The sequence below is a fragment of the Volvox carteri genome (assembly GCF_000143455.1).
Source record: "Volvox carteri f. nagariensis unplaced genomic scaffold VOLCAscaffold_45, whole genome shotgun sequence".
Lineage (NCBI taxonomy): Eukaryota > Viridiplantae > Chlorophyta > Chlorophyceae > Chlamydomonadales > Volvocaceae > Volvox > Volvox carteri.
The window spans coordinates 779,815-803,647 of NW_003307588.1; the positions used below are offsets into that span (position 1 = coordinate 779,815).

The 23,833-nt window shown below is 56.4% G+C and overlaps 4 protein-coding genes across 4 annotated transcripts; 3 read left to right on the forward strand and 1 right to left on the reverse strand.

Annotated features, from left to right (window-relative positions):
- Nucleotides 1-824: 824 nt before the first annotated feature.
- mgo (mago nashi-like protein) lies at nt 825-2,804 on the forward strand. The gene is made up of 5 exons (XM_002954703.1): nt 825-1,146; nt 1,238-1,287; nt 1,419-1,479; nt 1,639-2,577; nt 2,710-2,804. The coding sequence occupies exons 1-4, from the start codon at nt 1,054-1,056 to the stop codon at nt 1,879-1,881; spliced, it is 447 nt and encodes a 148-aa protein (XP_002954749.1). The 5' UTR covers nt 825-1,053; the 3' UTR covers nt 1,882-2,577; nt 2,710-2,804.
- An 11,267-nt stretch (nt 2,805-14,071) lies between these two features.
- Nucleotides 14,072-16,037, forward strand: VOLCADRAFT_106533 (uncharacterized protein). Its single transcript, XM_002954704.1, has 7 exons — nt 14,072-14,272; nt 14,368-14,517; nt 14,618-14,722; nt 14,882-14,941; nt 15,100-15,429; nt 15,545-15,608; nt 15,861-16,037. The coding sequence occupies exons 1-7, from the start codon at nt 14,129-14,131 to the stop codon at nt 15,935-15,937; spliced, it is 930 nt and encodes a 309-aa protein (XP_002954750.1). The 5' UTR covers nt 14,072-14,128; the 3' UTR covers nt 15,938-16,037.
- Nucleotides 16,038-16,378: 341 nt separating this feature from the next.
- Nucleotides 16,379-18,370, reverse strand: VOLCADRAFT_95640 (uncharacterized protein; the record flags this gene model as incomplete). Its single annotated transcript, XM_002954758.1, has 3 exons — nt 16,379-16,702; nt 16,909-18,188; nt 18,298-18,370. Coding segments are annotated over 3 exons (1,677 nt in total), but the record flags the coding sequence as incomplete, so codon positions are not given.
- Nucleotides 18,371-19,579: 1,209 nt separating this feature from the next.
- VSET2 (histone H3 methyltransferase) lies at nt 19,580-21,354 on the forward strand (the record flags this gene model as incomplete). The annotated part of the gene is made up of 5 exons (XM_002954705.1): nt 19,580-19,759; nt 19,924-19,995; nt 20,169-20,247; nt 20,445-20,563; nt 21,019-21,354. Coding segments are annotated over 5 exons (786 nt in total), but the record flags the coding sequence as incomplete, so codon positions are not given.
- Nucleotides 21,355-23,833: the final 2,479 nt, after the last annotated feature.

Sequence of the window (23,833 nt, forward strand, 5' to 3'; positions counted from 1 at the left end):
GAAACCTTCCAGCAGGACGAGGGGAAACAAAGGGTAGGAAAGCAGCTAGAGCAGGTGGGGAAAGTGGGCGTACGAAGACAGGGGCTGAGTGGGTGGGAGGGAGAGGAGATAGAGAAGCGGGTCTATGTAAAGCCTCGACCTCCCCATCCCCCCTGTGCATGACAGGGCCAGGAACGGGGCACCGTCCAGGTCGGCATGCTGTTAGGTGTGCGACGCTAGTCGTACTTAGTGTAGGGCTCCCCGTAGTTATACCCGCTCCCGGCAATACTCATTCGAGGCGTGCCTGCGGGGTGCCCAGGAAGACGACGCGCTTGCGTTCATTACCGCTTCCCGGCGCTATCAGGGACGGGACACCGCTGATATTAGACGAGAAGGGCCGATGGAATTTCCCCCCTATGAATCCAAGCGCCACCGCGAGCCGGGCCATAGAACCCCTCGCCATTGGGAGTCGAGTCCCTCCCTGACGGCTTTACGTGCAGGTGTAAAGCTGTGCGGGTGAGCTTGTTGTCAGGTTCGGTTTTCTCAACGAGGAGGCATATTTATCAGCTCTCCAGGAGACGGTGTTCAATTTCGGCCTGATTTCTCCACGGGCAAGTTGCAACTTCGGCTCGGTTGTTGACCATGCATCATAAGGTGGTCTCGTAATGATAACACACTCGCATACTGTTACATTGCGGCGCATACCATGGTTGCAACTGAGCGCACCTGGTTACACAGGACAGGATGCAGACTGGTGTGTGCAAAATGGAAACAGTGTACTGCAACTGTTTATGTAACCGAAATCGTCGGTGAACAGCATTCCCAGCAACAGGACAGTTCTATGGATGACAGTTGTTGTGCCTGGTAATGCCTACACCACGTGCCATCTAGTGTGCCGTCTTTGGCCGTCTCAGCCCTTGCCGCTTTGCTGCCCTACGTTGTTTCTTTCTCTACCCTAAACATTAGTAGGGAGTTCGTTTTGGCGTAGTGAATTAATTTGAAGCAGTTCACACTGATAAGATAGGCGCCTTGGCACCACCTTTTTGACTCCGTTAAGCACCGGAATTACTCGGAATGGCAGACGACTTTTACCTTCGGTACTACGTAGGCCATAAGGGAAAGTTTGGTCATGAGTTCTTGGAGTTCGAGTTCAACAAGGACGGTCGGGTGCGCCTAACTTTTGTCGGCGGGCATTTCCATTTTATTTGTGACGGGCTCGAACATGCTGACGCTATTGATTTCCTTTGACCCGCCGCAGCTTCGTTACGCGAACAATTCCAACTACAAGAACGATGAGATCATCACTAGGTGGGCTAGCTTGGAAGGCCTGCAGCAGTAGCCATAGCTATCGGTGTTGGGCTGGGAGATGTGTTGTTAAGATAATGACGTACGGCGCATGTTGAGTGTCCCACCGGTATGCTTGACCCCGTTTTGCGCAGGGAAGTGTACGTGAGTCAATCAGTCATTGCGGAGCTTAAGCGCATTGTGGAGGACAGTGAGGTAGGTTACAAGGGGCCTTGATGGTGGCTCGGAGGGAGACATGTGGAATAAGGATTGTGGGCACTTCGGGGTTCGGTTCGTTGGAGCTCCATGCCGGTAGGCAACTGATGTACCACGCCCCAAGCTGCGGAGGGTAAAACTTCTCTACCCACCCTGCAGATCATGAAGGAGGACGACAATAACTGGCCCGCTCCGGATCGCGTGGGGAGACAGGAGCTGGAGGTGGTGCTTGGTGGGCAGCACATTTCCTTCACGTGCACCAAGCTCGGGTCTGTCTTGCAAGTTCAGAACAGCAAAGATCCAGACGGCCTCCGGATTTTCTACTATCTGGTCCAAGACCTCAAGTGCTTTGTCTTTTCGCTTATATCGGCACACTTCAAGATCCAGCCGATCCAGAAATAATTGAAGTAACCTTTTAACTCGATTCAGCGTTTCTCCTGACCTGTGCTTGTGTTTTTTGGGTGGATGGTGTCTGACACATGTCTCGAAGCATATGATGGCTTGGTTACATGGCCGTGCCTACATGGTAGTAATGCGTTTGGATGAGTGCCATATGCTGATTGCAGGAGTTGGCCACACATGCAACACGTCCAGAATGACCCACGGACCACATCTTGACTGCATTCCCGAGATTGCATGGCTAAGAGTAACAATGCGGACAGAAATGAGCATTCCACCAATGTAAATGCGATAAGTATTTACGCATCGGAAAATGCAAATTAAATTCCTCAGTATCATGCAACAGATGCAAACCAATCTGGTATCGATGCCAAATCGTGCATGATGCAGAACGAGGGCAGCAAATGTGTGCCGTACAGCAGCCACTGCTACTTCTTCGCCTTGGGCGCCTTGCCCGCCTGCACCACGGCCGCCTGCGCTTCAAGAGTAGTCGCCTTTTGGGCGAGCTTCCGGTTAACCTCCTGCAGCCGTGCCAACTCGCGCTTTACTGTGATCACGCTCTCGTCCAGCTCCGCCAATTCCATGGTCTTGGATACCAGCTGCTGTACCAGCCGCTCGTTTTCGGAACGCAGGTTGCGCAGCTCCTCCATGTTAGCGCTGCTCATCGTGACTGCGCCACTGGCTCCGGCCGAGCGGCCCCTGAACGGAACATCAAGTAACACCATGAACGCGGCTTATTAGCCTTGGACCTTCCGGTGGGAGAGGAAAACACGCAAAGGATTGAGCAAAGCAGCGCAGCATGAAAAACATGGATACATCAAGAGCACTTACTGCGCAACTTGGCCTAGAAGCTGCTTGACCTTGCTCTGAAGTTCCGTGACTTGTGTCTGCGCCTCTGTGAGCTGGTCTTGAAGCTCGTCGATCTCCTCCTGACTGCTCTCCTCTAGCATCTGCACGAATTAAAAAAGGCGAACAAGAAAGGCACCACAGCCACGTTGAAATGATGACATAAATGAGAGCCCTTGCTTGGGCTTCCAGGAGCCCATACACCACCTGAGCTCACCGAACCATGACAGAGAAACAGAAAGCCACCATTCCTTGCATGTCGCACCTTATAGCGCTCCTTCAGGCGGTTATACTTGACCTCGAAGGCAGCGACGGTCTCCGCAGCCTCGTCATCGCCAGCGCGGTCAAGCTTGTCCTTCAGCATATCCTCAAGCTTAAATCACGGATCGCACAAATGGGGGCATGCGATTCAGCTTATGCATGTCGTCGAGGGGCATTCATGGTGCTGCCGTGGCCTTCCTATCCACGCCACGGTGGGAGCAGCGCTACAGCCCTAGTCCATGACTGGACGCATTGCCCCGCAAAACTACCTTTCCTGAAATGACCACGATCTGGTTTTCACCAGGGCTCGCCCTAGGGTTGTCCAATTCCGAGCGCTTGCTCACCTCCTTTCGTGTAGCCCGCTCTTCGTCCAGCTGCTCCTCCAACGTCGCCCTGTCACGCGCCAGCCGCGCGACACGTGCTTCCAAATCGGCCATCTTCTCCTTGGTCTGCCGCCCGCTGGCGCCAGTTGCCTCTTCCTCCATCTGCAACACAGCCACATACCACAGAAACATGCACATTGGTTGTCAGCGTTTGGGTGTTGGTTAACGCGAATAGTCTCAGTGGCTCACACTTGCAGAAAAGGCCAGGGGGCCCCCAAGCTCTTGTACCAGTGCTGTGCAGTGGCGTGCTATGTGTATGCTGCGCGCGTCAGCACGACACAGCAGTTGTCCGCCCGTCAGCGGAGCGAACTGCACAACTGCCCTGCACCAACCTACCTGGTCCCAAGTTCCCCACCCACCCTGGCCGACAAACAGCAATGCAGTGCAATCCCAACCGCGTTCGCTTTTCCGACCGACGGACTAATTCACGTCAGGGTCGAAGGTCTGCGGGCGAGCTAGCGTAGGATTGGCACCAATGCTTTTGCTTCTGCCAGGGTTGGGTGGGGCACTTGGGGTGGCTGGGGTGCAGGGCGGGCTCAGACCACGGGCCTTCCTCACCCACATTTAGCCTTTGGGGGCCCCAGACACCCCCCCTGCACCCCGCCACTGCGCACCACCCTTACCCGCTTCTGCAACGCGGTTGCGGAGGCTTCCAGTCCACGAATCATTTCCTTGGCGGTCTGCGTACGTGGGGCACACGGGCTTTAGAAACCTCTCCAATGAAGACCTGAGCTTCTCAGGTAGGCAATCAAGAACCAGGAGGGATTATTGCACACAGCAATCGACACCACAGAACAAGAAGTTAGAGCTGCATGGTCAACAAGTAGACACTATCACCTACGCATCCTCCATTTTGTCCGAGGTGTAAAGCTTAATCTTGCAGCCTGCAATAACCCAACTTAGATGGCCAAACGCACTATCAGAACCCCATGAATTTACTCCTGTACATAAGCCGCGCCAGAAACAGCGACCCGTGACACGCAAGGTTGCGCTAACCGTGAGGCTTGAGCTAAGACAGCCGGAGTACACACCTCCAACTCCGTTTCGAGTATCTCCGCTCGCTCTTGTGCAGCATGCGCCTTCTTTTCCAAGTCATCACAAACTGCCTCAAGCTTCCGGTTGGCAGCCTGAAGCTCTTCAAGGCGTTTCTGCAAGTATACAAAGGGATGGTACAACCCCTGGGCAGCGTGCAAAAAAGTGACCGAGACTACCAGGTTGGCTAGACGTACGACAGCTAGGAATATACGTATGCCACGATCACCAGGTCTACTGTTGAAGAAGCCTTTGACATACCTTATCCTCTGGATCAGATAAAATACGCGACGCGCGGCCCCTCGTGGACACCTGGCGGAGGAAGCAGACATGGCAGACACAGATCTCGGTCCTAGGTTGTGAACAACGAAAAAACGCACGTCGCATCATTCCTTATGCTTAGCGCAACAGCCTTTCGCCTTGTGTTTGGTATTTCGCTTGTTGGGGTAACTTGACCCCCCGCCTAAACAGGCCATCCACTTCTTTGGCTGCAGCTGGAACTTTGACCGTCAGCATCTGATGGTCGTGCGCTGAACCTGTTCGTTTTGGGACCTGTTGCTTTCGCGCTGTTTCCATCGCTGTCAGCTGCCGGCGCCTGAAGGTCCTGCGGGTTCATGCTGGCTGAGCTGCCCGCCAGGCGCCACAGTTTACGCATACCTGCGACGGGTAAACCAAGCAGGTCCCGTCAGGTTGGTGGCCTTTCGCGGGTGTATGCTGCGTGCTTTCAACACTGGATAGGATAACAGGGGCGTGTGTCCTGGCTATCTGGTATGCGTCCCCGCTCAGCTGTCAGGTTGTGATCTAGCTGGGTGTCGGGTTAAGGACCACCGCTTTTATTCCGGACAGCTGCACAATACCATCGCGGCCATTGCCGTGCCAGAGGACGCCCACGCTAAGTTCTCCCTTCAATTACGTCACAACACAACGGCAGCACTGCAAGCACATCGGATCCAGCAGGCCGCAGAACGCCTCCCAGGACGACGAAAGAAGGTACCTTGGCAATCCACATAGACGAGCAAACCTGGTGCAACCCATTTGCCTGTGAAAAAGGATAAATGTCCGCACCTGCGACGGCGTGCGCTCCAAGCTGCCAGAGCCGCTGGAATCAAGCCCCTGCCTCGTATGCGCGAGTTCGTGCTGCAGCGCCGCAACCTCGGCCTCCAGTCGCCGATTCGTGGACGAGGCTTTTGCAAGGCTGGCGGACAGCTCGTCGCGCTGGACCTCGACCATTGCTAGCCGCTGCTCAAAGGCCGACAGGGTCAGGGTGTTCGCGTGGCCGTAGCTGTATGGATTGCTGGCCCCGGTGGCACCTGCAGCAACGGATCCCCCGTATGACGACTGGCATTCTTCTGCGGCGGAGCCCACACTGTCGGGACCCTTGCGACCGCCCGTCAGGCACTCCTCCAGCTGCTCCGTGAGGTGCTGGTTTTCAATCTCGGCATCCTCGAGCAATGCCTGGAGCTCCTCTATACGGGTTGTGGCCTTGGCGAGCTGCGCCTCAATTGCTGCGACCGCCGCTGTGTTCGAGGATGCAAGGCTAGGTGGAGCCCGGAGCAGCGCGCTGTACTTTTCTTGCAACTCAGATATTTGTACCTGAGACAAGGAACGGCATTGACAGCGGCTCTTTCAGTTTTATCGGATCACCAACAAAAGATGGCGTGGGAGGACCTAAGAAGCTGCTTACCAGGAGAGTTTGCAGCGCTTTTACCAAGTCATCAGCATCGCCAAGGCCGCTGGGACTAGGCTCCTCGAGATCGTCCTGAGCTTGCCGGTTTAATGCTACTTGCCGTATGAGGTCTCGCACCGCTACTCGGAGGGCGGCAAGGTCATGCTCTGCGTCAGTCTGCCTCGCGATGTCCACATGGGGAAGGGAGGGGGCGCCGCATTGGCTACCCCTGCCGCTGCTCATGCGCCCGCTCTTGCTGGAGCGTCCTGACTGGCTGTGGCTTGCAGGCTCCTCGCCTCTCCTGGCCTCCAATTGTTCCAGCTGATCACGGAGGCTGAGGACCTCCAAGGACAGACGCTCGTTTTCATTGTTAGATGCGTCAAGCGCTTCAGTCAGGTCCTCCAAATCCGACGTGAGGCGGCTGACGGCGTTCTCCACTTCGCTCTTTTCCTCCTGCGAACGGAAGGTATGAGCGGTATAAGCAAGCCTTCATGAAGCGGATCATGGCTGACAACTGACAACTGCCGCCAATTTTGCACTAGAAGGTTTAACAAAGCCCGCATGCCTTTTTTTAGCGAGGGTAGTATGCTGAGACCTACCTCCAGGTGCTGGATTTCAAGGCGTAGCTCTTTTAAAGTGGAACGCAGCTCGGATCGCTCCCTCCGGAGCATTGCCAGATCCTCCTCAAGTGCTTCAATCTGTTGCTGCAGCTCTGCAACCGCAGTGGCGGAACTGGCCTCAGCCGCGGCCTCATCCTGCGACGCTACCCTCGTGGTGGCAGCGGTGTTCTGGTACGACACACTGGGCACATCGGCCGCCGAATCCGAGGGATTGAGGACCCCGGATTCGTGCGACACAAGAGGCACGCGCTCAAGCTCGGCGCGTAGTAACACGACGGTGCTCTCCAGCTCGGCCTTCTCCTATGTCAACAATCAAGTGGAAGGTACAGAAGATTCAGCTCCCGGCGAAACCGTATTGGCCTATATACGAAGGAGCCCTACCCACACAGGATATGTGCTTTACATTAAAGCCGTAAAGGCCCCATTGCATAACCAGCTCTGCAGTATATGCTGGCATGCAAATGGCCAATCAGACAGACCACACGACATGTAAGCTGCGAAAGATAACTGGGTTACGCTCAAGGATCGCACCTGCAAGACGAGCGAAAGGCGACTCTGCAACTCCTGCACTTGCTTTTCCGCTTCAAGCATGCCGAGATGGCTTTCACCGCCCTGGCCTGCCTGTTGCGTGACGACTTCCAGGCTAGCCTGCAGCCCTGCGACGGCCGCTTCCAAGGAAGCGTTGCGAGCACGCAACTGCTCAAGCTCCACATGCCAGCCCCTGTCCACGTGGCCTGACCCCGTACGAGTTCCGTGTGATGCAGCTTCGCTGCCCGCCTCCGGCTCCTCCTCATTTTTGCCGTTGCAGGTCCCAGCGACACCGGACGTAGGCTCTTTGCCATTGTTACAGTCCCACGGGTCATTCCGAGGGTGATCGGTCAACGCGAAGTCCTCCCGAGTTCTGACGTGCTGCGACTGTGTCTCCATGAGCTGCATGCGAAGTGCCGACAGTGAAGATTCAAGCCGTGCAATCTGCTGTCTCAGCTCCAGCACCTCCGCTGTGTCGGCGAGCTGTGCCGCAGGAACTGGAACTACCGCCGACGACGAGGCGACTGATGCCAATTCAGTCGCAGAAGCCCGTCGCTCCGCTTCTTGCGCCCTGGAGACAGCCTCTTGCAACTCCCGCTCCAGCCCCGACGCCCTGGATGCAGTATCCATGGTCCGCTGCTGCAACGCCCCCACCTGGCGTTCTAGCTCGTACATTTTGCGCTCTGCATCACCAGCCCTACGCTGCCACTCTGCCATGCGGCGCTCAGCATCTGCAACGCGGACATCGTTGGCAGATGCACCATTGGCCAGGCGCTCCGTCAGTTCCTGGACCTGCTGCTCAAGGCGCGCCTTGTCCGCCACCAGGCCATCTGCGTAATCCGACCACTCCTTGATAATGCTGTCCGCCTCCGATAGTTCCGCCAGCTGCGCCTGCAAGCGCGTGATCTGTGCCTTCAATTCAGTGCACTGGAGCTCCAGCTCGGCAACACGGTCCCTGCTCGGCTGCCTGCTGCCTAACAGCTGGCCAGACTCTCCAAGTGCAGAGACTGCGGCCATGGGTACCGGTGCTGCAACTCCGCTCGAGCGCAGCTCCTCCACCTGCTTGCTTAACGCGGCCTTATCCGCTGTGAGCTGCTCCACTTGACGCCGTAGGTTGGCTCGATCAGCCTTGAGCTGCATAACCAGATACTCGAACTCATGCCAGTTGCCTTCGACCGCGCCATCGGCAGAGGCGCTAACGGCATGGACTGCAATTGCAGCAGCGAAGGCTGAGCGCGACTCGCCTGGTGTCTGTGGTGTAGCTGCAGGCAAAACGTCATCTTCAACGCTTATGCGCGGCGATGCAGCCACCGATGACAGAGACCTGAGGCTGCTGCGCAGCTCGTCATTTTGCTTGCGCAGATCCGCAATCGTCGCAACCTTGAACCGCTCCACAGCTTCCTTCTCAAACGTGAGCCTGTCAACCTCCTGACGGAGGTCTTCAACCAATTTCTGCGCCGCCGCAAGACCACGTTGCGCAGCAGCATGTTCGGATCGTGCCGTCACGAGGTCGGCTTGTGTTGCGCCGAGGTCAAGTTGCGCAGCAGCAAGATCCGCTTGCGTCGCGGCAAGATCCGCTTGTACCGCAGCAAGGTCTGCGTTTGCTGTGGCGAGGCTGGCTTGTGCTGCCGCAAGATCAGCATGCGCTTGACGCTGGCTTGCCAGCTTATCCTGCAGGCTGTCACGTTCAGCAGTGAGCTGCTGCACACGCGACAGCAGCTCGTGGGGTTTCACTTTCGCCGTAGTTGCGGAGTGGCCGGACGACCCCAAGGCGCCATCAAAATTTCCAGGTTCCCCTGATGCGCTCGTACGTGCAGAAGCGGCCGCTGACTTCTGCGGTAGCTCGGTCAACCTGCGAAGAAGGAATGGGATGCGGAACGGGGCAAGGACGATGGCACAATGTCGGAATGGCAAAACAACTGGGGCATGAAACGTCTTGCGCATGAAGCTGAGCGAAAGGTATTCTGGACGACAGTTCCACGCGCGCAACAGCGTGTCCCTCCAGGCACACTTATGGCCGCAGGACATCCCCAAAGATCCTTAGGCCAGCTGAAAATTTGAACAAATGTGAGCCATGGCCATGATCCAAACAGACTTACCTGTCGTGGCACTGACGCAATTCAGACGACTGGCGCGAGTACGCGTTGCAGAGGCGGCCGACCTCAACAGCTAACTCATCCAGCGCCGATGATCCCTGCACAGCCACGCACGATGGGAAGGGATTGACACGCTGCACCGCGACTACTCCATAGTTGCCTGACACTGTTCTCGGTGAGCTTACCCAACTAAGCCCGCAGGTGTTCCCCTCCGGTATATTTAAACCCTGTTACCTTCAAGAGGTAACCCACTCTACTCACAGTGGTAAGCCAATAGTCGCCTCCGCCTTGTGCATCATGGAGGACCGCGCGGATGTCGTTCAGCATGCTCGCAGCCGCTCCTTGGGCGACCACGTTCTGCCGCGCCATGAAGGATGGCTGTACTTTTAAGGCTGCCATCGCGACGTGTGGAGCCCATCCTTAACGACTGCCTTCCGGCCCTAGTCCGGCTATACAAATGGCCCTGGCTGAGTTTGCGCTTAAGCTAATCCTGCGCTGCTGAGCTTCCTAGTACAGGCGCTTGACAGCTGTGGTTCTACAGGCTTTTATTGGATGCTGCTTAAGGTTAGCGTTTGCCAATAGGATATGGGAAAGGCACGGCACAAGAACACACAATCACAAACACCGTGACCACGTGGGATGACCAGCTTTCGGACAGACTTACCAGCTTCTGCAGCCGGGCGTTTTCCTCCTGCACACCGAATTAACGCCATGTGTGAGGATGTAACGAGAAGAAGGGAAGGAGGAAGCGACACATGGAGGCGCGACACATTACCAACCTCGAGCTCTTCGATCCTCTCGCGCAGCTCCTCCAGTTCCGCCTCGGTCTGAGAATTGCGCCGGCCGTTGTTGGAGGCAGCCGTGGCTGCTGCTACAGCAGCGCTGGTGTCCCACGCTGAGGCATCTTCCAGCTGTCGCTTTAACCGCGCAACCTGCCACATGATGGCCATGGATCCAAACATGTCGGCTATGCAATATCCTTTTGCGTCAGGCATACCAATACTGAACATATGTTACGAGGGGCGACACACGCGCACCTCCTCTTGCAGAGCCTTGTTCTCCTGCCGGTGCTTTGTCGCCACCAGAAGACTATCGTCAATCATCTTATTTGCCTCGGACAGCTTGGATTCAGCTGCCTGGAGCACAGGAAGCACAGTCGACCGCAGGTCAAGGTCAGCGCGCCACTGGACGAATTAGATCAATCCCCGCCTGCCGGGATACGCACCTCGCGGGCTGCAATTGCAGCGGCCTGTTCAGCCTCCAGTTTTGCAGTTTGCGCCTGCAGCAGGGAGTCCTGTGCGGCCAGCTCATTTCGTAACCGCTCGAGTTCCTCCGCACTGCAAGCATTTATAGCATATCCCTGCTTAAATATATCAGTCAGTGGGACGATAACGCTAAACCATCATCTGACAACCCCCTGAAGAAGCTCTTGCAATGGTCCCCACCTGGCCACACTGCGCCCTCGCCCAACCCCACTCGCGCTCGCCGCCTCCTTAAGCTCCTTAATTTCCTCATTGTGACTCTCTTCCAGCTCTGCCACCTCCGCCAGGTGACGCTCCATGAGTTCCTTGATTTCTACCTGGTACCTCGTCTCCATCTCCTTGATTTCTGCCTGATACCTCGTCTCCATCTCCTTCATCTCGGCGTACAGCTCCGTCGCGTCGGCCTGTACCAGAGCCGCCTTTATAACCAAGCGGCCTGAAGGACTCCCGTGGCGCCTCAGGAATGTGCGTTACATGCTTTGCCTCTCAGGCACCGTCATCCCGCTCATGCCCTTGCAAGAATTTTAATTTATGTATGCATGTGCGTGGTGCAGTGCGCGTGCCGCATACATGCTTTGGTACAAGAGCTTGGGGGACCCACCCATCCCCGCCCAGCACCACGTCCCAGACGACCCATGGGCCATAGGAATGGATCTTTACCTCTGCGAGCTGGTCTTCAAGGTCCGCAACCTTATCCGCATATTTCTGGACCTTTTTGCCCAAGTCCTCCTTTGCCGCCTGCTCGTCCGCTAGCTGCTTTTCCAGCTGCGCGACCCGCTGCCGCAGCTGATCCAGTTCTGCAGGCGTGCCGCCCTGGAAAACACATAGCATATGCGTGGCATTAATCCTTGGAAAAGAGGCCGCGGCGATCTACGCCCAAATACACTCTCATCCCCACTGTCACATTCGATCCAGGACGTCCTCCAGAAGTTAACCAAATCTGATGATCGGTGCCGCTGCCCCAAACTGTCTTCCTAAAAAACAGCATGTAACCTTCCCTTGCCCCAGCAGTAGTGCAGGGGCAAACCAAAATCATACTTGCCAAGGCAAAGAGAGGACGAGCTTAGAAGCTCTGAGCACTGGGGCGCCGGGTAAGAGTTGGACACAGGTGCTTCTTACCTTGCTTATGTCAGGCTTTGACGATCCTACACGCCCCAATGCCGATGAACCCTTGGTCATGGGAGCCTCTGACACCTCAGCCGTCTTAGTCCGGGATTTCGCTGCTGGCTGCGCCGCACTCGTTGATGGCCCATAGTCTTCATCCTCCTCATCCTCCGTCGGCGGGGGCCGTGCCTTCGACTTCAGCGTGGCAACCGAACTTGCAGCTGCGACAGCACCAGCCGTCGCAGCGGCGGCCGCAGCTTTCGATTTGCTGTTTGCTGCCGCTGCGCTGCTCTTAGGCTTAGCAGTAAAGAGGTCGTTCCGCAACGAATCGTCATCCTCGTCCTCGGCGGGTGGTAGCGGGGGTGGTGGAGCTTTGCTGGTTTTGCTGCTGCTGGCCTTGTTGGACGGCTCAGCAGCCGAACCTGCAACCCCCGTCGTCCCGCGTCCAGCTGCACTGGCTGGCTTCTTGGTTGCAAATAGCGAGGCTTTCATGTCGTCCAGTGGTTCCTCCGGCTCTTGCGCCTTTTTGGCCTTGGATTTCGGCTTAGGCGGCGGCTCCGAATCCTGCAGAGGCGGACCGTAGCATACTCTAAGCTTCCTGTATAACCACCCGCATTTTGGGAGCTGCCAAATGCTTTATCCAAACGCGCAAACGCACAATCCACCGTCGGTGCTGTGTCGCACGTGCAAGGACATGAAATGCACGATTTTCAACCATAGCAAACAATTCCTTACCGAAATGTCCGAGTTCAGGGGCGACACGTCCTCGTCATCCTCCCAAACTTTGGGTGCCACCTTCCTTGGTGTTGATTTTGAGACTTTTTTTGCAAATGGGTTTGCATCCTCCTCGGCCTCCTCAATCTCTGAAGCCCGAGCCGCTAAGGACTTCCTCCTTCCGGATTTTGAAGTGTTCAATGCGGGCTCCAGCTTGTCCTCGAGATCCGAGTCCTCCTCCTCCGCAGTTGGCGGCAAGGGCTTATGGCGCCGCGGGGGTTCTGCCTTACTGCTGCTGCGTCCCGAACTTCCCGCTGCTGAAGGCGGTTCCTCGCGTTTGCTGCTCCTAGCCTTCTTGCTGAACTTAGAATGCTCCTCGTCGACAAACCCTAAGGCAAGTCCCGCACGCGTGCCACAATCTAGGTCAGCACTTGAAAACCGCACATCACCGCGCATCGACTGCAGCTAATGTCGACATATCCGTATGCTAAGAGCCATGTCTGTTTATCTCGTTGAGGCTTGTACGGTCAGTACAGTACGACGCAGTAATCATCCCACAGCACACGCCGTACCTTCCAAATCCTGTTCCCGCACCGAGCCGTGGTCCGACGTCAGCCCCGTTAGTCCGGAAACCTCAGTGTTCCCATCATCGTTAGAGTCCCCCAAGAATATTGTCGTAATGGACAGCTTTAGGTACCCCGTAGTGCTGGTCCCTATCTTAAAGGTGATCGGGACCATTGCTGGCTGCGTCGTAGTCTCGTCCTTACAGTACTTCGCCATGTCCAGGACACTCTTCCCAACTGTAATCGGGCTATCTGAGCTGCTTTTCCCCGGCACTTGGACCTTGAATTCGTACTCCTGCGAGTTCATAACATGCATCGTGTTGTAGGCAGGCAATCCAAACACACAGCTTTCCGTCACCTACCTAACTTACCTTCTGTTCAAGTTTCCCCGCCTTATCGCGATAAATTGTGGTCACTTGTGTCAGGGTTTGTTTGAAGGACGCCACGCCTGGATAGAGGTGGTGCCAAGGATATACGGAGGCCGCAGGGATCAGATGACGAAGTTACTGCTTCGCTGGCACATCGCGGATGAAATTGACACTATAACCCACTTCCTCTGACGTCTTTGATGTCCGTCATTTGAAGCTTGGCGCTCCTCGACCACACCACACGGCATTTCTTGATGGTTGTAGGCAAGTTCTCCAGCTGGATAACTTGCACGTCAATTTTATACTTAAGTCCATGGCCACCCTTTCCAGCTCGTAATATTTTACCAAACATGGCGTCGAGCTACTAACAAATAGGGACCCGCTCGGGGGTCCCCTCGGCGCAATTACTTGGCCGGAATTCTCAGACTGCACAGAGCGAATGTCAGCAAAGAAGCGAGGGCTAGTTTACTAGGCAAAACCCAGTTCGTTGTCGAAGAGTGTATTCCGCGAACACACTTAAGACCGTCACTCTGGAAGGTTAGGACGAAATTGACCAGGAAGAAATCTACCGCCAGCATGCATAATCAATTCATCTTAATAAGGGAATCGCTCTTCTATACTGATGATTCAGTTATTTGGCTGACATGCTGCAAGTGAAGTTCTCCTTTTGCCTGTGCCGTGCAACGACCAAAGCTGCCCGAAAATGATCGGGCATGGTAACATGTTTGTTTGCACTACAGACCGCTATAACATTTCGGTGGATTTGCAGGCGTTTGTCCTGCTTAGTTGGCAGCTGATTCTTGAAAGATGAAGATGTGCGCTGCATCGTTGGCGCTATTCCTACTTTTACTCGCTGCGGTCGTCAATGCTGAAAATCTTGGAATATCTGCGCCAGTAATGGCATGGAGCAATCGCGCCGTATTCGCCAAGGGAAAGCACGTCTCCTACGAGGTATTGCACGAGATGCGGCGACTGCGGACCCCGTGCTCAGAGACATCCCAACATTAACTCTCAACCTTTATGTGGATAATGTTGTTTCTGTTTAGGTCTTCCCAGATGTGGAACAGGTCGCGACAGACCTGGTCCTAGGCGTGCTCGGGAAGGCTGAGGCCAGCGATTTCGGCGTGCATGGGCTTTCTGGGGAGGCTTTGAGCTCAGAGGAACCTCGCACAGTGGTTGCTTTCATTGGGAGTCAGGTATACCAGGTTTCGGAGGATAGGAAAGGCTGCGATAAGCCACACGCTCGTGGCTGTCTTGACCCCTGTCCCCGAACTCCCTTCCCTCGGGCATCTGCAGTTGGATGCTGCAGACATGCGCAGCCGGAGCGATGCCGTGCGCAGTCTGGATGATGTGCTGAGCGGGGCTGTGTCATCGCTGGCTCTGCCGTACAGTATCAGCAAGGTGAGAAGTGAATTGGAGAGAGGCGAGGTGTTATGGGGTTTGTGCGCAAGGCACAAGTCATCATTGATCCTAGGTCGCTGCGCAAGCCACCCCAGCTCCTATACCTTCCTTGGTCCGATGTGCCTGCATGTCGGCCGATGCCACGTATGATTTTTGCAGGGTGATTCCATCCATGAGACTTTATGCACGAAGCTTGACAGCGCGGGCATCCAGCATGAGGTAAGGGACGGCCGAGGTTGTTACATGTGCAATATAAATACCCCATACGGTTATCTAGTGCAGTGCGGAACACTGAACCTGACCTGGAAACCGCACAAGTACTTCCAACGCGGATATGTCAGGGTGGTGAGGCCCGCGTCCCGTTCGCGTTTTTGCAGGTCGTGGGATGCTCGGGACCATCTACAGACATTAAGCTGGATGTCGCTGCTGCACTTGCGAAGGGCAGCAACGCAAAGCTGCATGTTGTCCTTGTGTGCTCCCAAATTGAGGATGCTCAGAAAGGCACGAATGCCGGCTTGTCGTCAGAGGTGGAGCAGCTTATGGCTGTGCAGGCTGCTGTCAAGGAGGCGAATGTTAATCACGTGCTTGTCTATGCCACCGAAACCATGCCGACGACCGACCTGCTGGCTAACGGAAGCAAGCGCCGCTCCCTTCTGGCGCCGCTCACAGGTTTCGGCCCCTACACCACGTGCGGCCCACTCTGCCAGGTACCTCTTAATGCTGTCGTTGCACTTACGCACTGCACACGCTATGTTAACGAATTATTACGACATCGTCGTCACCCGTTTATTGCCCCGTTCGACATTTCATTGTTATCCACAGACCCAGGTCCGCTGGCTGGAGGGTATGCTGGCCGTCCTCTTCTTGGCGCTTGCCTCTTGCGCGGGTACGTCGTGGGCGTCGATGTCTGTTTGGCGATCTAACGGCCATTTGGGAATGCGCGGGTATACTTCTTCAGGTTGACATCTTTGGACACCACCACTGTTGCTGTCATAATCAAAATAGCCTCGTTAGACTCTCCCGTGAGAGTTTTTGTTTGGGAGAAAGCAGTATCTGTGGCTTGTAGTTCTAACCCTAGGTCTCTAACCCTAAGTCTACTCCGTAAGGGAAGGATACGCCCTGCCGTGTCACAACGCAGGTCTTGTTTGCCTGTACGTACTGGACACACCAACGCGGTTTGAAGCGCCTAACAAAGATGCAGCTCCACAACAATAATGTTGATACGTCGCCAATAGCAATTTTGCTCATCATCTGTCTTGGTGAGGGTGCATTGTACATTTGGTCGGGTCATATGTAAAATGTAACAGCAACGTCCATTGAGTTAAGGACCAATTGCAATCAGAAAAACAACCGACTACATGCCAGCAATTGCAACCTGGCTGACTGGCTGGCTGGCTGCTTCCAACTGCTTTAATTTTGAGGACAGGGCGGCAGCCACGTGTTGCCGCCCAACCGCCTGGGCGCTCTGGAGAGTTACTGTCGCCGTTTCCATGTCCAGCTCAACCGCATGCCGTACGACGACATCCGCCATGCGGCTCAGAAGCTCTTCCTTCCTGTTCATGACCTGTGTATTACGGGGAACCAAAAGCAAACCCAGCGCTAATTAGAGCAGAAAACCGAAGCAACTTAGGTGCACTCTTTTGCATCCACCCTTACCTGCCCTATAACAAACAGCCGTGCAGCGTCGACAGGGGTCAGTTCTTGCTCACGGGCGGCTGCAAACGCCATCAGCTCTGCCGCTGCCGAGGGGTCTTCGACGCCCTGACGGGCACAAAGATACAGGACCTCCACAGCAGCGGATGCACTACAACGCTTGCTGCTGGGAAGGATAACTGCCTGTAAATGCCGTGCTGACGCGACGGCTAGCTGGTAATGCTGGCAGCCAGCGCTGCCCAATAGCCGGAGGACGGGCAGCAGGTGCGCCTCGCTGCAATCCGGAAGGAGCCGTTCCGCCCGTGACCCAAACGCAGCGAGCACTCTCTGCATGGAGGGGGAATCCGTGGCATGAACATATGTCAAATCCATTTATAATCTCTCAGAAGACAACAAACACAGATACGTGCCCCCGATATACCTATGAACGCTGACGGTGAGGTAGCAAGCATGCCCTATAAGGAGCTTCACGCATTCTATATGGCCATTTCCACATCCATAGATAGTACGAAAACCGCCTCCATCGAGCTTACCTGGTCCTTGTACCCGAACATGGCCAGACCTTTGCAAGCCATTGCCAACGTGTCCTCCCGCACGACCGGCAATTGTGGCACCAGCGCGGCTGCCAGAACCGACGCAAGCTCTACGTCCCGCGGGGAGCGGCAACCCAGCTTCCCATACGCGAACAGCACCCGCGCTATGCACGTGGGGTGCGCACCAATAACCGGCTCCGCCAGAATTGCCGTCGCCAGAGTGTCCATCAGTCCCTGGTGCCGGTGACCCAGTCTGGCCAACGACTCCGCGACAGACGACACCTCTAAGTCACTACACGTTGCCAGGTTGCGCACCACAGCATCACAAAGCGTCGTAATCAGATGCGTGTTATGGTAGCCCAGCCTGCTGCAGGCCCACAGCGTCGTCGCCGCATCCTGTGGCGCCAACAGCGTCGCCTGACCCAGCATGCTCCCAGCCAAAACATTGAACAAGTCGATCCGGTTGGTAACGCCGGCCTTGGCATAAGCCCAGAAAGCGGATGAGCACCCGCTGGGCAACAGGAAGGCTGTGCCCGTACGGAGCAGCTGGTCGGCAACTTGGTTATATACGCCGGGGCTATGGTACCCCAAGTTCGCAAGCGACCACACGGACATTTGGAGTTCGCGCTGCTGCATGGATTCTACTCGCTGTTCTAGCAGCGACACCAGCTTCCCCACAAGCTGAAGGTCGCCATACCCGAGCTTGGCCAGGCCCTGTAGGATCTGCGCGAGGTCCACGCCGTGGCCATGCACACGCAGGGGCTCGAAATCGCCCTTTGTTACGGCCAACAGCACATCCGGCAGTGACGACATGCCGTCCACGACACCCATGCGCCGAAGCTCACCGAACGCCCAAATCGTGCAGGCCACCTGGCGTGGAAAGAACTTGTGCACGTGCGAGGGCAACATGTAATCTAGCCGCGCTGCCAATCGACCACCTTCCTGCAGGTGGGTCTGCTTGGGCTGCGCACCGTGCTTACGGCGCATGCGCGGCAGGCCTGGCGTGGGCACAACTACGGTGTTGCTGCGGTCCACGAGGTCCGCAGTGCGATAACTGATAAGCTTTGGGAGGCAGGCAACCGCAGCCGCAACATGCACGGCGTCAAAGCGCTCACTGTGCGCTGAGAGCAAGTGCTGCAAGCGTCTAAGACCCCTTGCCGATTTAATTGCCTTCAGCAGCTGAGGGTATGTAGTCGGCTCCCCACTAAAGTCGTCGTGCTCCGGCTCCGGGACTGGGACGTACTTAAGCGTAGGCTGGTTGTTAATCGCATAGGAGCGCACTACACGTGGCCAGCCCGTGGAGAGCGGAGGGTACTGCGCCGGAAAGGGTGCCGGGGTTGGCAGCACACCAAGGCGGCAAGGCAAGGCAGGTTGGTTAACCCTACCCACCTGCTGCGAGGTGGAGCAAATCTCCACTTCCGGTTCCAAGCCTCCAGTGGTCGGCCTGCAAGCGCACCACCATATGTGTCTCCTGGTATGCCTCGCCCTTGCACCCTACGCGTCTCTTGGAGTTATGCGTCTCTTAAAGTGCACCGGTTGTAGTTGCATCGCGACCCCATTAGTACAAGTACCTGCTGGTATCTCCTCGCGGGAGGCAACTCTCGACTATACCTAACGAACGCAGAAGCAAGCGACCTGCCAAAGTTAAAGATGCGCAGACACTTTAGCTTTGATGTTAACTATGCCGCTAGCACAGCGTAGGCATCCTACCCTGGCGTCGTCCCAAAAACGTAAGGGCCATCATCCGGGGTGATTAAATTCCAAGCAACGGACAGAGTTGAGCGTCGCACAACCCGATCGAGTACTGATGGTTGGCGGCTCTCACTAAGAGGTATACATGTTGTCCATCTTAATGGGTTATCTAAACATGCCTAGTTGCAAGTATGTATATCTCATTGAGACACATGGGGTCAACACAGACCCCATTTCGTCAACCCCTTCATCAAACTTCATCGCGTAGAACATGCCATATTCACAAAGGTTACGCAAAATACTTATGCGTATAAATAACCCATTGCTGACGTGATTATTGGATGCCATAGGCCCATGCGCGTTTGGTTTGTGACAACGATGGACCAGAGCAACTAAGTTCCACATCAGTGTCATGGGGAAGGGGCGCCGCAGACGCTCCTTCTCAGATTCCAGTGATTTGGAGTTAGATTCAGAGTCAAGCTCGGAAGGAGATGAGGAGGGCCGGCAGAGCAACTCTGGCAGTGACCAGGAGGCAGACAACTGGGTGCTGTGTGACCGTTGCACGAAGTGGCGGCGCATTCCTGCAGCGTTCGTTGACCAAATTAGGGAGGATACGCCCTGGTAGGGTGCCGGCGCGCCGGCGTCGTTGCGCGCCTTCCAGGCCTTGGAGACGCTTGAGATACCACCCTCGCTCCACAGGTACTGCGAACACAACCCAAACAAGGCTTTCGCAAGCTGCAGCGTGCCGCAGGAGCTTACAAACGAGGAAATAGACGCAGACGGAGATTCTGACGGGGCGGGAGAGGTCAGTTGAGCCTATGGGCTTTATATTAGCAGCGTTTTCGTCCACTTTTCTATGTGACTTACGAAGGCAGGCTTTACGCGGGTTGCGGCGCGGTCCCAACTAGTTTGACGTTTTAACCTGACATGTAACCATTGCGCCTTGCCTGGCCAGAGCGACCATGACGAGGAGAGCTTAAAGCGACGGCGGATACCCGCCGTGTGGCAGCTGCTTAAGGACAATGTCTTGGCGCATAGGAAGCGCAAAGTGCAGGACGAGGATGATATTATGATATGCCACTGTAAGCCCCCCTGGCGTGGGGGAGATGGCTGCGGGCCAGACTGCATTAACCGGATGCTATGCATCGAGTGTGTGCCGGTAAGTGTGCGGATCGCCCCGCGGGTTTATACCGGAGGTGTTCGGGGTGTCGGGTTCTAAGTCAGTTCGTGGCAGGTGAGTGGGTCACAGCCTTGAAGGCACAACAGGCGTTCCATGGGTGGCCCTAACAATAAGTGCGCTTCCGACCTGGTATCTACGTGCAGGGGTTCTGCCCCTCGGAGGAGAAGTGCACCAACCAGATGTTCTCAAAGCGGATGTACGCCAACCTGGAAATTGTAAGTTGCGGCGTCGGCGTCAGCAGCTCATGAAGTAGCCCCTTGAGGTATTGGCGGTTGGCGTTTCCCATGGTAGTGTCGGCTCCGTAGTGTCCGCAACCCAGATGGCGAATGCACCAGTGCTTGAATGAGTCTTGGCTTCTGTGGTGGTGCCATTGCAATTTCCGTTGCAGCGGCGAGCCGGAGCTAAGGGATTTGGGCTTTTTGCGCTGGAGGACATTAAAGCGGGGCAATTCATCATCGAGTACATCGGTGAGGGAGGGGACGGGGCAACTTCTCTTATCAACAGGATGGATCGAGCTTGCCATGCAGGAGATCCTATGAACCTCCTCAGTGTCCTGTGATGTAGGACGCTTTGGATTGCAGCACTTAACTGCTGGTATCCAATGGGTCAGGGCCTCCGCGATTTCACGGGGTTTAATTGGTGGGGTCGTGTTTCTCTGTGGCAGGTGAAGTGCTGGAGGAGGACGAATACCAGCGGCGGAAGGAGTACTACATGTCCGTGGGCCAGCGGCATTACTACTTTATGAACATTGGGAACGGGGAGGTCATCGACGCCTGCCGAAAGGTCCGCGCCTTGTCCCTTAAGGGTTAAGAGGCAGGGGGTGGGTGCGAGGGTATCGGGCTGTGCATGCGCGTAGGGCCTCTGGAAGGGTCTGGAGAGGTGACGGGTTCCACTGGGTGCTCAGGGCCATTTTTTCCCGTGGCGCTGTACAGCACATTTGGTTCCATTTTGACTTAAGCATGTTTTGGGGACTGAGTAAGGTGGTTGCCATTGCGAAGCAGACAGCAGCCTTCGGCTGACTGCTACTGAGCTGGAGCGGCTGTGTAGCGCTGACGGACCTGGACCGGTTTCTGGAAAACAGGAGCGGGCATCTAAATGTGCGATCGTTTGCTCACGGAACTCTCCTGTTTCCTGACCCGACCTGTTGGTTGAGACCTGGGCCTATACACATGTGGGGCGTTTGGGGCAACCTAATGAGGCCGTGGCGCTGCGCGCTGGTCCATCTTGGCTGCGTGTAGGGCAACATCTCACGCTTCATCAACCACTCCTGTGAGCCAAATTGCGAGACACAGAAGTGGCTCGTGAGGGGTGAGCTCGCCATTGGGCTGTTTGCCGTGCGCGACATCCCGAAAGACACGGAGCTGACCTTTGACTACAACTTCGAGCGCTACGGGGATAAGCCCATGCGCTGCTACTGCGGATCGACCAACTGCCGGAAATTCATCGGCGGCATGCAGGTTGTGGCGCGGGCTATATGGGTTGTGACTTGCCGCCAGGACTTAAGAAATTTTGCATACTGCCCAGGCCAGGATAGCGGATTAATTGGCACCAAAAGGTTCTTGGCACTTGCCTAACATACGGCATGGAGTCCAAATGCATAATATCGGTTATGCAGTACAGCCCAAACGGGGGGCCCTGCATCCCAAGCGCGCACAGGACCCTGCAGCCATCGCCGGTTGCTGTTGTAGCCATGTCATGTGTTGCTGGACACTGGCGGGATATTTGGCTGGAGCTGTATTGGCCCTGCCTCTTGACTGGGGATGGATGTTTAATCATACCTTTTTTCACTCAAATCACTCAGTATATTCCTTCTTGCTCCTTCCTCACGCTTGTGTTCTCCCAGGACAACTACGACGTGTCGCTGTTGCCCGCGGTGGAGGCGGACACTGCGCTGCACGACCTGCCCCCTATTATGCTGACGGACAGCGACATGGACCCCAACATGCGGATGCTTCTGGAATGGCGCGTTGGAGCAAAAGTGGATAAGGCCAAGGAAATGGGCATGGTCACAAGGTGCGGTGCCTCTACCCGGGCTGGGAGGGGCCGTTGCGGGGCTCGTGGGGACAGCCGCCGGGTCGATCGGGTTGAGGGGAAAGGGGTATTGAGCAACGATGGATCTAGCGTAGGCATTCGGGCACGTAGGGCGATATGCTTCCATCCGGGAGGTATTTTGAGTTCGTGCGAACGTAGTGGTGACAGACGGGAAGGACGGAAAGGGACCAATTACGAAAGATTTACAAGCAATCACAGGAAAGGTTTCTGGTTTGTTGCTAAAGAAATGTGGCCCTGGTGTGCGTACTGAGACGTATTGGCCGTCGATGGCTTCCTCCCTGCTTTCAGGCTGGAGCGGCTGTGCAAGGCACGGACTATCATGTGGACCGTGAAACACTTCTATGGCCAAGAGCCTATTCCGAGGATACAGCAGCAACAGCAGCAGCATGACAGCGTGGCGCCTGCACCGAGCACCAGCGGTCATGGCTCCGCCTCGGACAAGCGGGACAAGCAAGCAGCAGGGGATGTTACGGGCGTTGCGACATCAAAGGCGAAGGAGCCACGCAAAGCAGATAAGGCTGCGGCAGGCGGAGCGGCGACAAGCGCAGCTACGAAAGGGAAGGCTTCAGGGACCAATGCAGCAAAGCAGCCGGAGGCAGGCACGGGGATATCAAAGCCACAGGTCGCGCAGGTTAGGGGTCCTAAGGCACTCTTCAAGCAGTGGAAAATCATGCAGCAACAAGGTAAGCTTGGGGTAGATACTGTGGCGTCCTTATTGAACGCTGCGAGTGGGGGTCGTCGTCGGGGTCGCGAGTGTATACGAAGCAAGAGGCTGGACCTGCTTAGGATGTTGCCACGCTCCTGCCACAGTGCTCTTTCGACGGTTTCAAGGAGCGGACGGATTGGGTCTCCAATTGATTGGATGTATTCGTAAAATCCGAGGTGTTGTGATGCGGCCCTGACGCACAGATACCGCACCGGCGCCTGCGGTGGAGGAGAAGCCCGTTGCCACGCCGTCTTCGCCGCCATCACCTCGCTCGCAGCACTCCCCGCCGTCGCCGCAGTCTCCCCCATCACGGCGCTCGTCCCCGTCGCTGGGCAATGACGATGAGGCGCTCGACGAGGTGCGCAACGTGGCGACAGAGGCGGCGAAGCACGTGCCGCTACGGAAGCGCCTCCGCCGCTTGCCACCTAAGGCCCCCGCGGCGGGCGGGGCACCGGAGTCTACTGAAAATGGGAGCGCGTCAGCGGGGCCTAACCACACGGCGGCAGCAGCAACAGCAGCGGTTTCTGGCAAGCGTGGTGACGGCAGCGGTACGGGTAGCTCAGGCACCTCCACAGCGCCAGCAGCGCCGGTGTCCTCGTCGGGCGGCGTCGCGCGGAAAAACTCTCTGGGCTCTGGGGGTGCACCGCCGGCGAGCGCAGCGGCTGGACTGTCGTACTCACCTCCGCGGTCGAATTCGCCACCGCCACCGTCCACTACAGGTCGCGGCGGCGGTGGCGGCAGCAGCGCTGCCGCGGCCAACCGCAAGCTGCGCAGCGAGATTGACCGGCGATTGGAGGAGGTGGTTGGCAGCAACGGTCGGCTAAAGGACCCGAGCAGGCAGAACGTAATCAAAGTGCTGCGCCTCTTTAACCTGTGTGACATCGGAGGCGGTCATGCCGGCCGGGGCAATAACGGCTTTGGATTAGGAGCCGGTGGGCGCTACCTCAGCGGCAGCGGCATGTCGCGCAACATGGATGACCTGAGCCTGCCGGGGCCGGGACCCGGCTCCGCCGGCGGGCTAACGGCGCGGCAGCGCGCGCGGATGGCAGACCTGTCGCTGCTTCTGGACGTGATTATTAAGACGACCAGCTCTGCAGCCAAAAAAGAGCTCGTAGCCTGCGGGTTGCTCACGCAGCTGCATCAGGCCATGGTTCGCAACACGGGCAAGGAGTACTGCGTCATCCTGCGAAAGGTACGGGACGCACGCTAGGGGACGGCGGCAAAGCCGTGAACAAAGAGCCGTAAATGCAAGCATGGTTGAGTGGGGCGCTGCTGTCCGGTTCCCACGCTTGTGC